The sequence below is a fragment of the Petaurus breviceps genome, unplaced genomic scaffold (assembly GCF_028583685.1).
Source record: "Petaurus breviceps papuanus isolate PSGF00001 unplaced genomic scaffold, PetGlider_PUasm1.0 128, whole genome shotgun sequence".
Taxonomy (NCBI): Eukaryota; Metazoa; Chordata; class Mammalia; order Diprotodontia; family Petauridae; genus Petaurus; species Petaurus breviceps.
The window spans coordinates 3,747,090-3,762,807 of record NW_027185664.1 but is presented as its reverse complement, the minus strand read 5'-3'; the positions used below and the strand labels follow the sequence as shown (position 1 = coordinate 3,762,807).

Here is a 15,718-nt window from a genome sequence, read left to right as displayed (position 1 = left end):
ATCTCAGTTTTCTTATCTCTAACATTCAAATTAGAATAGATGGTCTCTAAGGTTCCTTCTGGGATTAAATTCCATGATTTGATCTATATGGACGTATATATACAAAAGCCCAAGTCAAAAACTATTACTATGGGGCAAACATAGGTGCAAGCACTGAGGCAAAGAAAAGTTAAGACACAGGACCCATTACCTTCACTGAACTCACTGGCACAAAGCACTATATTGGGAACTAATCAAACAACTTCTGCCTCCTACACTGGTGGAATATTAAGGGCACAAAGGAAAAGAAATTAAATTAGAAATTTAAGAACACATACATACATCATAGGCTTTTAAAAATTTGTAATAAAACATCTTCAAATTTTACTCATCTAATTTCCTAACTCTCACAGGGACTTAAAGGTAAAGAGAGAGAACAAAGGGGTTTAGAGATGTAAATGTATAAAGACTGCAAATAAGGTAAGCCACATGATCTTTAAAATACCTTTCACTTTAACAGTCTATGTACATCTCAAAATCTATGTATGTCAATGAGTTAATAAGGTTGACATTCATAGAAGTGATTCCCAGGATTAGAATAATTGGGACCGAAATCTAAAATATCCCAAACTTACACTGCTTTTCCTCACAGTTTCCCTGTGATTAACTTTGTCTTCTGCCCCCTTCCAAGCTCTACCTAATGAAATCCTCCCTATTTTTACCTAATTCAAATGCCATTAAACCTCCCCTGATCACCTACTCTCATCCTAATAAGAAATTATCTTTTTTCTTCCTTGGATAATTTAGACCACCCTGAGCACTTTGAACACCACACAAACACAAATACACACAGACACACTGATACTCACAGACACAGAGACACACAGTGGATGGGGGAAGGGGGCGGCTATGGAGGGGGAGAGTAGTTTGGACCTGTGATTTCATCCCTGTAGAGACTTTCTGGTTTGTAAACTCTTTCTACCAATGCATATCAGCCACTGATTTATAACTGACTGTCTTGGAAAACTACTCAGAGCACCAACGAGTGACTTAACCACGGCCACAAAGTTTTTAATGAGTTGGAAGAAATATTTGAACCTAGGTCTTTCCTACTTCAAAATGTGGTCACAGTAGCACGTTGCCTCTCCTTAGGACATTTTCTTCTGTATGAGTTAATCATAAATATGGTATTATCTGTCTAATAAAACATAAGCTCCATAAGGACAGGAAATCGCTTCACTTAACTGTTGTATCTGCTCCAGTGTTGGCAATACACACTGCAAAACAAAAAACGTTTGGGGAATGGTATTGAATCTCACATTTCAGTGTTTACTGAATGAACCCTAATATAGAAAGTCACAATCAACTCAACAATCTGTACCTAGTTAGTTCAGCTGATCACAGGGAAGTTAATGAAGCCAAGGTTATGGATTCTGTGTGTGGACCAGTTACCTAGGTCCATTCATGAAAACAAACTGCACCCCTAAAACCTGGTCTTTCATTCAACAAATACTGATTGCCTATGTGCTGAGCTGAAGGGATATAAAAGGCACAGGATCTACCCTTAAGGAGTTTCTAATGTTAGTCCTTAAAATGCAACAGAAGGGTTCCACTTGCAGGTACACTTCCTATACATGATCAACTCAGAAGCCAATGCCATGAAGTACTGCATTTTGATTGAAGTATACAAATCTACAAATAAAAGTTTGTGTATAACCTTACAAAAATCAGTGTTTAATTAGATGACCAGAGTTCATCATACAATCAATGCTTTAGTGAAAAATTCTTATTTCTAGAGCGGTAGGTCAGTTACCAAACAGAATTTACTGCATAAAGTGCTCATGACTGACACATCAGTTAATGGTGACCCACTCCCACAAAAATCTGAAGAACCTGTTTCTTTCACATAAGAAAATGTTTTAAAAAGGTACCTTTCTATATAAATAATGACTCCAAACACATCACGTTTTGTTTTGTGTTATCTTCAGAGTTACCAGATTAAATGAAAAACTGAAGATATAAAATTGGCATGATTCTGCAAATGGCTATGGAGGGAAGAACACTGGCTCTGAAGTCAGGGAAACTGGGTTCACATTTGACCTTTGAAACTGACTGGGGGGGGGCAGGATTAAGTTTTATCATTTGTAAGATGAGGGGGCAGCCTGAGATGGCCTAAGCAGGTCTAAATTTCTGATCCTGTGAATTCCCAGGTGTACATGAAACTTCAAAAACATCTCAAAACATCCTTTTTTTCACCCCTTCTAAGCAGTCGGTACAAAGTTTCATGCTTTACAGTACCAGCAAGAAAGTGATCAGATAAAGGCTGGGCCAAGTCATCCCTTAAAGGAGCCACACACTGAAGATGGACTTTCAGGTTCTGACATCCGTAAGGTGGGGGACACAAATCACAAACCAGTGAAGCCTTAAACGAACCTTTATAAAGCTCCGTAAGGGCCAGGATCCCTTCTGCACCTCCACTCTCTGTATCACCAGCCGTCAGCCAGCACTGGTTAAGGGCCTGCCTACCACGTGACAAGCGTTCGGCTCCTGAGAACGTGTCAAAGGCTACTATGTATCAAGCACACCTTAGGGCCGAGGGACACAAAGGAAAGCGGCGCTGCCCTCCAGAAGCTTACGCTCTACGAGGGGAGGGTAAGGACACGTAACGTTCAGTAAACACCGCGCAGTTCCCGAGTGGGGCATTAGCAGCTGGCAGGGGGAGGGTGCCCAGGGGCGGCCTCAAGCACGACGAGGGGCAGAGCCCGAGGCCGGGGCTGGGGGGCGGGGGGCCCGGAGAGCGCCCGAGCGCGGGCGGGGTGTTTCTGAAGGAACGTGCCAAGTCCTGAATCTCCGTGCACGTGCGTCCTGACCCCCCGCCCCCCGAAAGCCTGGCGGACCCCTTCTCTCCACGACGCCCCTAAACGCGCGAGATAAATGCACGGAACCGCAGAGGGCACCCGCTCGCCCTGCACAGAGCCCTTTACCACTTTCAGCCGCGTCTCGCCCCCAGTGAAGTGGGGTCGGCGCTAAGTGAGGCGGCAGAGCCGGAGCTCGGCCCCTTCCTGGGAGCTCCCAAGCAAGACGTGGCGGGACCGAAGCACTGGAGCCTGATGCAGGAAACCCAAGGTTCAGGAGAGGTGGCAGCACTGACGGGCGGCCCGGGGGCGCCGGGGGGAGCCACGACGCCCCCTGCCCCCTCCCCGCTCGAGGGGCCCCTCCCCAGCCCAGCTCCGCACTTACTCCCCGCGTGGGCCCAGAAGGGCACCGTCCCGTCGCTCTGCACCAGGTGCGGCCCCTTGAAGCTGTATTTGTACTCGAACCGGCGATGGGGCAGCGGGGCCGACGTGGCCCCCGGGGCCCCGCCACCCAGGGCGGGCTCCCCAGCCGCTCCTTGGGCGCTGGAGAAACGGCTCAGAGAAAGTAGCAGCGCGCAGACAAGCGGCCCGGTCCCGGCCCCGGCCCGGGGACCCCCGCTCCTGGACCCCGCCATCTTGGATTCGGAGACAAGGCGGCCCACCAGCCGAGGGAACGAAACACCGAGCGAACGGCCAACAGGGCGCTCGGTGATTGGTGGAGCCGCCGGCCCCCTCCTCAGGGCCAGGGAAGCCACGCCCACCGGCACCGCCTCCTCCCCCGGCGGCAGCGTGGGCGGGGGCACCCTGGGGGCGGGGCCAGGAGAGCGCACCGCCTCCTCCCTGGTGATAGCCTCCCTGCTTTGAACTTGCGCCCTGCTCACCTGATAAGGGGGGGAAAGCTGACTCACACACGTGGACTGAAGAATACTGGTCTGAGCAGCCATCTCCTCACATTCACTCTTTCCTCTTGAGGCAGGTTAAGATGGCAAAAGAACCTCCTACTTAGCGACTAAGAAAATGACAACTAGGCTACCCTAGAATCAAGGATAGACTAGGAAATCCCTGAGAGAAGGGACACAGGAAGGGACTTTTAAAAAATTAATGTTTGGTGATTAACAAGCATTTATTACACACACACACACACACACACACACACACACACACACTGAACCAAACGAAAAAGAAAACCCTTATAACAGAGATGCATGGCGGAAGGCGGTTGGAGGGAACATTCCCCCAATGACCATGTCCAGAACGTCTTACTCTGAATTTTAAGTCTACAGCAGCATGTTTCATCTTTCTGTCTCCAATAACCGTAGATTTTCACTACACTGATCAAAGATGTTTTTCTTTATAATAATATTATTATAAATTGTTCTAGTTCTACTCGCTTCACTCGGTTCATAGGGGTCTTCCCAGTTTCTTTTGAAATACCCATTTTATAATTTTTCTGGCACAAGCATATTCCATTCTATTCATATACTAATCAGATAATAAACATTTAAGTGCCTATTATGTGCCAAGCACTGTATTCTATTGCCTTCCCTTTGTTGATTATTTCCAGTTTATCCAGTTATTTGCATGTTGCCTCCCCTGATGGACAATGTAGTCCTTGAGAGTAGGGACTGTCTTTTCACATTCTTTGTGTTCCCCAATGCTTAACACAGTGCCTAGCACATAATAGTGATTTAATAAATATTTACTGACTGCCTTATTACTTAATTCCGGGGATACAAAGAAATGTGAAAGTCCTACTCTAAAGAAACTCACAGTCTATCATAATTTGTTTAGCCACTCCTCAATAAATGGACACTCCTTCAATGTCCATACTTTTGCTAATGGTAAAATGAGTGCTGATTGATTGATTGATTGATTCCTGGGAAGAATGGCACTGCCTTTGTAGAGATGACAATTGTAAGATGTCTGGTTTTTATGAAAGATTATTGTTAAAAGATTTCTCTGTCAGAAACAAAAATATACATCTAGTTATATGATAAATAATAATAGCACATTAATGTTTACAATAATGTTTTCACTATAACAGACCATCGAAGATTCTTCTGGCACATTTAGAGCATCTAAAATTGTGGCTGAGGCTAACAAAGGGATGACTCTAGAACCCTCATCCCCTTTTCCTTGGGGGTAGAATAAACAGTTCTATGGGCAGGGGAGTCAGACTTTACCTGCTGGGGCTGCACTTCTCCTTTCTCAGCATCTAAGATCTGCACAAATACCAAGAAGGCACAAGACTGAGACAAGAGCAGTAGTCCCTAGGAAAGGAGATTCTGTTTAGTTCATTTCAGTGTTTGGGTATGTGGGTTCTTGTTGTTTTTAGAGGGAGGAAGTCAGGGCAATTGGGGTTAAGTGACTTGCCCAAGGTCATGTAGCTGGTAAGTGTTAAATGTCTGAGGTTGGATTTCAACTGAGGTCCTCTTGATTCCAGGGCTGGTGCTCTATTCACTGTGCCACCTAGCTGCCCTTAGTTGTTTTTTTTTTAATTGTTGTTGTTGAGGAGGGAAAGAAAGTATATGAAAGGCCCTATGCATTTGGGGGGAGAGGGATTGAAAATGACTCCTCCTTGACAATATGTTCTGTTGAATAAATAGAACTATGGGTTTTAAAAAATAATGCAAACCCAGTTCACTTCCTTGGAAAAAACTCATTTGTCAAAATTTCCGGGGTTCCCCATGTTACATGGATTGTAAACTATTTCACAGTTTTGCTTTTCTGAAACATATTTTGTTTTGAATAAAAATCTCATTGAAGATTTTGAAATGGTTCAATGTTTTTTCTGTCCACAACAGTTTATACCATTTGCCAAATTAGGCTGGGCTAGGGGAACTGTAGCAGCAAGCACCCCAGCGTCCCCAGGGTGGCTGCTCACACAGATTCTTGGAAAGGAAAGCAACTCAAAATGGGTTAACAAGCTTAGTTTAATCAAACATGTATCGTTTACCTAGTTCAGGGGAAAGAGATCAGCACCCCGAACTTCAGAATATACAGGCAGAATTATCAAGACAGAGACAGATCAAGTAGACAGATTTCCAAACTGTCCAGCCATTACATCCATACCAAACAACATCTGGGTTTCAAAGCCGGGGGGGCCTCTGGACAACAGCTTTCCAGAGTCTCATCTGATCAAATCACAGAACACTTCTCAGAGTGAGCCCCAAAACAAAGCTACACATCAGGGCTTATATAGCCTTCTCCTGGCTCAGAGAATCTAACAACCTTATTGACTCACTGGCCAATCAAGAAGTATCTACTGAAAAACAAGCCTCCCACCCCAGGCTCCAGGCACACTTTAGCCCAGGAGCAGGGATGATCTTTAAATTTACATTCCCATTACAGGAACCAATAATGGGACGGATAACCTCCCCTATAGAGTTTTAACTTTGTTTTGTTGACCTGTCAATCTGTATTCTTCAAGTGCTCCAAACTTATTGCATACTGTGGCTAATTTCCTTAACAGCTGTTTCAACATGGCTTTCAACTATATACTCAAAGTCCCTTGTGTCACCATGCAAATCAGATAGGTTGGAACAGCATGTTTGAACAGGGCAGAGAATTCTAAATCTAGAGTAGTGCTTCTTAAACTGTGGGCCGTGACCCCATGTGGGGCTGCGAAAAATTTGGTAACAGTTAAAGGCTTCTTAATATGCAATGACCAAGAATTAATTAAAAATCAGATGCATCATGCATCCAGGGTGTTTCTGGTGGTGCTTGCCAGTGTTGCATGGAGTAACTTTACTGCAGCCTTGGTTCTAAACCTGGAGCATGTGCATTTTGTTCATGCCCTCAGGTCATGCAATGCTGCTGAAACCAAAAAGGGTCATGAGTGGAAAAAAGTTTAAGAAGCTGCGGGAATTCACTGCCCCTGATAAACAGGCTTTGCTACTTACTGCCTTGTGTGACCTTTGTCAAGCCGTGTCAACTCTCTGGACCTTCATTTCTTCCTTTGTAAAATGGCGGCTTTGGATTAGATGGTTTCTAGGGCTTTTTTGTATTTGAATGCTGTGATCTTAAGTGTATGTGCTCTGTGAGTGAAGCAGAATTGAAACAGCTCAAAGGAAATGCAGGATGCACAGATTTGGAGAATCCATCCCAAATGTTCACACAAACTATTGGTGTTCAGCTTGTGGTAGAGTATTCCAAATTCCTGTTGGTCTGATCAGCCATAGTTGGACACATTGAAACTTGACTTCAGCACGGTGATGTCATTCTGAGTCCTCTTCAAGAACCAAGGACACCAACAGCCACCAACCAGCCAGCCATACCACAGTATTCTGAACTGGGCCTATAACAGTACATGGGAAATTGCTTTGCAAAATATGATTCAGTCAGCCACCAAGCATTTATTCTGTCTGTTCTGTGTGCTTTCTTAGGAAGTACATTTGCTAAAATTGGAACAAGCCAGATCTCCTTACACAGCCCTAGGCAAGGATGACATGTAAATTAGTGAAGAGATTCATATTTTTTATTAAAATTTTAAAGAATCTATTCTATGTTTGGCATTTGTGATACAAGACAAAAATGAAAAATAGTCCCTGACCTTAAGGACCTTCCACTCACGTGAGTATATAGCTCTACGTATATACATGTACCAAAACAGAGAAATAAGAAAACTTTTATTTTTGAAGAGGAAAGGGTATTAGCAGGTGGGAGAGACTGAGAAAGGTGTCACTGAGGTGTTGCTTGAGCTGCCTTGAAAGAAACTAAGAATTTTAAGAAATGAAAGAAAGGATACATTTTAGACATGTGTTATATAAGTCATCTATAAATATTTATTTGGCACTTACTATGTCTAAATCACAGTTTTAGGCTCATGGCATACAAAGAAATACAAGACATAGCTGTCAAGGGCTTACAATTGATTGAGGAGGGAAGTAAAAACAAGAGTGGCAAATGCTGAATAACAAATGAATGGTACAGACAAGTATTACAGTAGTTAAGACATCCCCCTAACTAGCCAAGGGTTTCAGGCCTGTCAGTTACCCTCAACCTGGATTATCCTGTCTGCTGCAACTGTTTTATCTGGGATGTGCTCAGTGCACATACTTGTGGCTTCTTGGAGCCACAGGTGAGAGGTGGGTGACAGGTGGACACCAAAGGTGGATGGGTAACCCTGAAAAGGAGCCAGCAAGTCCTCACATCAGAGGTGCTAGTCTTCCTTGAACACTCCATCCACTCCCAAATCTTGATAGCAGCCACTGTAAAGAAGAGGAGAGCTCAGAACATAATATTCTAGCACTCAGAAGATAGAGGCTTACAAACAAAAATCACTTATCTGGCAAAACAGAGTATAAAGTGATAGTGTAAAAATGAATCTTTAACTAAATAATAGACTTTTCAAGCATTCTTGATGAAAGGGCAAGAAATGAGTAGACATTTTGAAATGGAAATCCAGGAACCAAAGAAACATGTAAAGATAAATATATTTTTTTAACTGGAAGGGAAAACATGGGGATGAATTGTTTACACACTAATAGAAGAATAAGAAACAAATGTTTCCTCAGAACCATGACAGAAGGCCTTTGAACGGCTCTGGTTTGTTCTGATGGTCTTAGGAGAAGATGAAAATAGGAACATCATGTAAATTTGGAACAGAATTTGGATGAATGGCATTCAGTAACACCAGGATGGTTAGAATGGTTCATTGGTATTCACAATCATCCAGAGCAGAGAAGGGTGTGGACAGATGTGGTCAGGAATAGAGTCTCATGTGGCCTGTCTTGCCCTCACCCTCCCTTGGGGAACATTCTGTATGGTGACATGGATAAGTGGTACGATGTACTCTCTTTGGAGAAGTCTCAGAGTTGCTGAGTATTGTATCAGCAAGTATCCCAAGCGCCCTCAGGGTGTTCTTGGATCTGCTTTGATAAAGGAAAGCAATTCAAAATGGGTTAACAAGCTTACTTTAATCAGTCAAATATGTATCCTTTACCTAGTTCAGGGGAAAAAGGTCAGCACCCCGAACTTCAGAATACACTGACAGAATTATCAAGACAGAGAATCAGATCAAGTAGAAAGTTTCCAAACTGTCCAACCATTACATCCATACCAAATCAACATCTGGGTTTCATCAACATCTGGGTTTTTCAAAGCCAGGGGGCTCTCAACAACGGCTTCCCAGAGTCCAGATCAAATCACAGAACGCTTCTCAAAGTGAGCCCCAAAACAAAGCCTCACATCAGGGCTTATATAGCCTTCTCCTGGCTCAGAGAATGTAACAACCTTTTGTACCCACTGGCCAATCAAAAAGTATCTACTAAAAAACAAGCCTCCCACCCCAGGCTCCAGGTGTACTTTAGCCTAGGGGCAGGGAAGATCTTTAAATTTACATTCCCATTACAGGTGTCCATGATTTCAAAAGGTTTTCAAACAAATTCTACTGTAGTAGCTATCTTGTTATTGGTAGAATGATACAGTTAGGAAGCATGGACCAAAAAAGCAAAAGAGGTTTCTAAAAATTAACCATTTAGAAATGTTTTTAAATTAGCCTGCTTTCCTTTTAATCTTGGTTGCATTGGTTTTGTTTGTGTAAAATCTTTTTAATTTAATGTAATCAAAATTATTCATTTTACATCCTATAATGCTTTTTATCCCTTGTTTGATCATAAATTCTTCCCTTATTCATAGATCTTACAAGTAAACTATTCCATACCTCCTTAATTTGTTTATGATGTCCCCCTTTATGTCCAAATTATGTACCTATTTTGACCTTGTCTTGGTATACAGTGTAAGATGTTGGTCTATTCCTAATTTTTGCCCAACTGTTTTCCAGTTTTCCCAACAATTCTTCTCAAATAGTGAGTTCTTATCCCCAAAACTTGGATTTTTGAATTTATCTAACACTAGCTTACTACGATCATTGCCTACTATGTAGTGTAAGGGTTATGGGATTTAAAGATCTTCCATGCCCCATTGGGCTTGCTGACGTAGCAGGAAGGGGTGCAGCAAGAGGAAGTGGAAGCCAAGTGAGAGTTCCTGCAGTGGCTAGCAGTGGCGGTGACAATGGCGGCAGCAGCAGAGGCAGCGGAAGCATGAATCCCTTTTTGAGTCAGCCCGAATTTCTGCTAAAGATTCCTGCTGAGGACTTCCAGGGGCCGGAGCTGCTGGGAGCACGCTTCCTGGACACTGGGTGGTTGCTGTGAGTGGGGAGAGGAGGACTTTTGCCTGAGGTAGCCTGTTCTGTTTTAAAGGCTTGAGAATGTGGGTGCTTTCTACTTTATCTGCCTGTGCCAATTTCATAACTACTCTGATGGCTTTGACTTTCTGGTTTTGGGACTCAGTCTTTTGGTATTTTAATAAATGTTCCAGCTTTATCACCCATATAGAAAGCCTTATATATTTTGTGATTGATAACCACATCAGCATATTTACAATTTCCATAGGCATTGTGAATATTGCATTGCTGATATATGTAGTGTGTATCTAATTTATTCCACTAATCCACCACTTTATTTCTTAGTCAGTACCAGATTGCTTTGATAATTACCATTTTATAAAATAGTTTGAGATCTGGTATGGTTAGGCTTCCTTCCTTCACATTTTTTTCATTAATTCCATTTACATTTTTGACTTTTTCTTCTTCCAAATAAAATTTTCTAGCTCTATAAAATATTTTTGGTAGTTTTATTGGTATGGCATGGAACAGATAAATTAATTTAGGTAGGATTGTCATTTTTATTATATTTGCTAAGCCTACACAACGAGCAATCGATATTTTTCCAACTGTATGGATTTGATTTTTTTTTGGCCTTTTGGAGGGCAATTGGGGTTAAGTAACTTGCCCAAGGTTACATGGCTAGGTTTTGTTTTGTTTTGGTGTGTGTGTGTGTGTGTGTGTATGTGTGTGTGTGTGTGTGTGTGTGTATGTGTGTTGTGTCTGAGGCCGAATCCAAACCCAGGCCCTCCTGACTCCAGGGACGGTGCTTTACTCACTGCACCACCTAGCCACCCCTGGATTTGATTTTTTATGTGTGTGAAAAGGGTTTTGTAATTGTATTTATCATATAGTTCTTGAGTTTGTTTTGCCAGATAGAACCCCAAGCATTTTATATTGTCTAGTCTTATTTTAAGTGGAACTTCTCTATATCTTGCTGCTGCACTTCATTGGTAATATATGTGTATATAAATGCTGATGATTTATGTGGTTTTATACCCTGCAATTTTCCTTATTAATTATTGTTAATTATTTTCACTATTTTTTGTACTTGATTCTCTAGGATTCTTTAAATATATTATCATGCCATCTGCAAAGAGGGATTGTTTTGTTTCCTTATTACCTAGTCTAATTCCTTCAATTTCTTTTTCTCCTGTTATTGCTATACCTAGTAATTCTAGTACAATATTAAATAATAGTGGTGATGATGGACAGCCTTGCTTCACCCCCAATGTTATTGGGAAGACTTCTAACTTATCCTCATTATAGATAATGCTTGCTGATGGTTTTAGATAGATACTACTTATTATTTTAAGGAAAACTCCATTTATTCCTATGCTTTCTAATGTTTTTTTTTAATAGAAATGAGTGTTTTATCTTATCAAAAAGCTTTTTATGCATCTATTGAGATAGTCCTATAAATTTTCTTGATTTTGTTATTGATGTGGTCAATTATACTGACAGTTTTTCTAATATTGAACCAGTCCTGCATTCCTGGTATAAATCTCACCTGGTCCTAGTGTGTGATCTTTATGATAAATTGCTGTAATCTCCTTGCTAGTATTTTATTTAAAATTTTTGTGTCAATATTCATTACAGAAATTGGGCTTTGGTTTTCTTTCTCTGCTTTTGCTCTTCCTGGTTTAGTTATCCACACCATATTTATGTTGTAAAAGGAATTTGGTTGCATGCCTTCTTTGCCTGCCCAGATCCCTGTATGGGCAACTCAAGAGTCCTGCATGCAGTGCCAGCAAACTGTCCCCTGTAATTTCCTTCTGACCCTTGTTCTCTGTACAATTTCACTGTATAATAAGAACTGAGATCTCTGGAAGTCTCTGTTACAGATTCATTCACCCCCTCGCCCAAGGTCTGTGCTGAATTGCTGGCGTGCTGCCTGCTCTGGACTGTACTCTACTCTCACCCCACAGAGACAGATCTTTCCTGCCAAGTTTCTGAATTGTTATGGACTGAAAAATTATTTCACCCCTTAATTTTGTTAGTTCTGCCACTCCAGAATTCACTTTGAGGCATTATTTTAAAGTTGTTTAGAAGGAAATTTGGGAGAGCTTACTACCTTTATCCCACCATCTTGGCTTCCAGGTAATAATACATTAATGTTGAGGATTTCTATGGATTTTACTCTATAACTAACTTTGCTAAAATTATTGCATCAGTTAATTTGCATTATATCATTTTGTAAAAAAAAAAAAGTAATAACTTTATCTTAATGCCTTCTTTGTCTATGCCTCTTCCCTTAATTTTCTGGATTTATTACTATAACTATCATTTTTAGGACTATTTAAATAGTTATAGTGATAATAATCAGCTTTCTTTACCCCTGATCTCATCAGAAGGATCTCTATCTTTTCTGTGTTACATATAACATTTATTCTTGGTTTTAGGTAGATATTATTTATGATGTTGAGGAAAGACCATTTATTTCCATGATTTCTAATGTTTTTCTTTTAAGATAAATAGATGGAGGCAGAAATGTGATGATGGCATAAAGACAAGGAATTGCTGAGCTCTCCCAAATTTCCCTCCAAACAATATTAAAATAACACCTCAAAATGAATTGGTAGTGGCAGAACTATCAAAAAGACAAGGTGACACAATTTTCCAGCCCAAGATAATTATAAGGTTGGCAAGAAAGGTCTATCTCACTGGGGTGAGAGTGGAGTAAGGACCAGCAGAGACCTCCCCTTGGAAGCCAGCAGCAAAATCCCAAGATGCATTGCAAGCCATCAGTGTGACCCTAGACTCTTGCACCAGGCAATTAGCACCAGGCCACACCTGGTACAAGCTAGCTACAAGCCTTTGGGATGACTGAATCAGTAGCAACAGGTTCCAGAACTCTTACCCCACAGATGGTAAGGTGATTGGACAACTGGTCAGAAGGAAATTACAGGACATCTTTTGCTAGTACTAAAAGCAAAACTCTGTTGCATTGCCCATACATAGATCTGAATTGCAATCCCAGGTTGAGGAAGACTAACAGGGGCAGAGACCCTGGTCACAGTTGCAGGGTGGAAAAAAGTATTTGTAGTCACTCACAGAGGCCAAGAGAACACTAATCACACCTCTTCTTAGATTATAGTTCCTTGGCAGAACTGAAATGTACAGACCCACAGAACTAGTTCTTGACACAGGCATTGCAAAAAAACTTGAGGTTTGGGATATTGCCCTCTCTGCCTAGAAGCAAAGCCCCACTTTACCCTAAATTTAAAAGTAAAAAAAGGGACTATAAAAATGAGTAAGCATAAAAAAAGAACCTGGCCACAGAAAGTTACTATGGTCACAGGGAAGATCAAAACACAAATAGAGAAGAAACCAATTATATAAAAGCAGCTACATGCAAAGCCTCAAAGAAAAATGTGAATTGATCTGAGGCTCTGGAAAAGCTCAAAAGGTATTTTAAAAATAATGTAAGAGGATCAAAGGAAAAATTAGCATAAGAAATGAAAATGATGCAGAAAGAATCAAAAGCTTGGTAAAGGAGGCACAAATATTGAAAAATCAAACCTTAAAAACCAGAATAGACTGGATGGTTTTAAGGGAAAAAAGGCACAAAAATCCACTGGAGAGAAGAATTCTTTTAAAAGCACAAATGGAAAAATGGAAAAAACATACAAAAATTCACTGAAGAAAAAAACTCTTTAAGAAGTAGAATTGGCCAAATGGAAAAGAGAGTACAAATGCTCACTGAAGAAAATAGTTGCTTAAAAAATAGAATTGGGCAAGTGGAATGCAATGATTCCATGAAACATCAAGAAACAATAAAAGAAAATTAAAAAAATGAAAAAAAATGTGAACTATCTCATCAGAAAAACAACTGATATGGAAGATAGATGAAGGAGACATAATTTTAAAATGATTAGACTACCTGAAAGTCATGATCAAAAAAAGAGCCTACACAACATATTTCAAGAAATTATTGAGGAAAACTGCCCTGATTTCCTAGAACTAGAAGGTTAAATAGAAATCAAAAGAATCCACCAATCACCTCCTGAAAGAGATCCCAGAATGAAAACTCCCAGGAATATTATAGCTAAGTTCCAGAGTTCCCAGGACAAGGAGAAAATATCACAAATAACCAGAAAGCAATGATTCAAATATCATGGAGCTACAGTCAGGATAACACAAGATATATAGTGTTTCTACATTTAGCAGTTTCTACATTAATGGATCAGAGCATTTGGAATATGATATTCAGGAAGGTAGAGGACCTAGGGTTACAATCAATAATTACCTACTCGGCAAAACTAAGTATAATCCTTTGGGGTGGGGGGAATGAGTATTTAATGAAATAGAGGACTGTCAAGCATTCCTTATTTAAAAAAAAAGACCAGAGATGAATAGAAAATTTGACTTTCAAACATAAGTCTCAAGAGAAATACAAAAATAGGTATATGATTTAGACATAAAGGGGACTATCATAACAAATTAAGGGAACATAGAATACTTTGCTTGTCAGATCTATGGATAAGGAAAGAATTTATGACCAACAAGAGATAGAGAGCATTACAGGATGAAAAATGAATAATTTTGATTATATTAAATTAAAAAGGTTTTGCACAAACAAAACCAATGCAAGCAAAATTAAAAGGAAAGCAGAAAACTGAGGATGAGGGAAGAGAATTTTTATAGCAAATTTCTCTCATAAAGGCCACATTTCTCAAACATATAGAGAACTGAGTCAAATTTATAAGAATTCAAATCAGTCCCAATTGATAGATGAACAAAGGAGATTAACAGGCAGCTTTCAGACAAAGAAATCAAATCTATCTATAACCATCATATGAAAAGATGCTCCAAATCACTATTGATTAGAGAATTTCAAATTAAAACAAATCCTCATACTTACCAGATTGGCTAAAACGACAGAAGAGCGAAATGATAAATGTTGGAGGGGGTTTGGGAAAATTGGGACACTAATGTCGATAGAGTTGTGAACTGATCCAAGCATTTTGGAAAGCAGTTTGGAACTCTGTTCAAAGGGCTATAAAACTGCTTACCCTTTGACCCAGAGAACCACTACTAGGTCTGTATCCCAAAGAATTAGAAAAAAAGAAATGAAAAGAACCAATATGTACAAAAAATATTTATAGCAGTTCATTTTGTGGTGGCAAAGAATTAGAAACTGAGGAGATGCCCATCGATTGGGAAATGGTTGAACAAGTTGTCATGGAATACTCTTGTGCTATAAGAAATGATGAACAGGAGGTTTTCAGAAAAACCTGGAACAATTTACATGAATTGATGCAAAGTTAGGTGAGCAGAACCAGGAGGCCATTGTACATAGTGACAGCAATATTGTATGGTGAACAGCTGTGAATGACAGCTATTCTCAGCAATACAAAGATCTAAGACAATTCTGAAGGACTTGTTTTTGTTTGTTTGTTTGTTTTGCTTTTTGGAGGGAGGAGGGCAGGGCAATTGTTAAGTGACTTGCCCAAAGTCACATGGCTAGTGAGTGTTAAGTGTCTGAGGCTGGATTTGAACTCAGGTCCTCCTGACTCTAGGGCTGGTGCTCTATTCACTGCACCACCTAGCTGCCTTGTTGTTTGTTTGTTTGTTTTTTAGGGCTTGTGATGAGAAAAAAAACTATCCTCCTCCAGAGAAAGAACTGATGGAGTCTGAATGTAGAGCCAAGCATATTATTTTTTACTTTTTTTATGTTTGTGTGTGTGTGTGTGTTTTCACAAGATGACTAATATGA

The 15,718-nt window shown here is 40.5% G+C and overlaps 1 protein-coding gene across 1 annotated transcript in view; it reads right to left on the bottom strand.

Annotated features, from left to right (window-relative positions):
• LOC138171579 (protein ERGIC-53) overlaps positions 1–3,539 on the bottom strand; it is a 63,536-nt gene extending 59,997 nt beyond the window's left edge. The window contains exon 1 of the mRNA XM_069101110.1: positions 3,220–3,539. Within this exon, the coding sequence (XP_068957211.1) occupies positions 3,220–3,469 (250 nt within the window). The 5' untranslated portion in view covers positions 3,470–3,539. The remainder of the gene's footprint in view (positions 1–3,219) is intronic.
• Between the last annotated feature and the right edge of the window lie 12,179 nt (positions 3,540–15,718).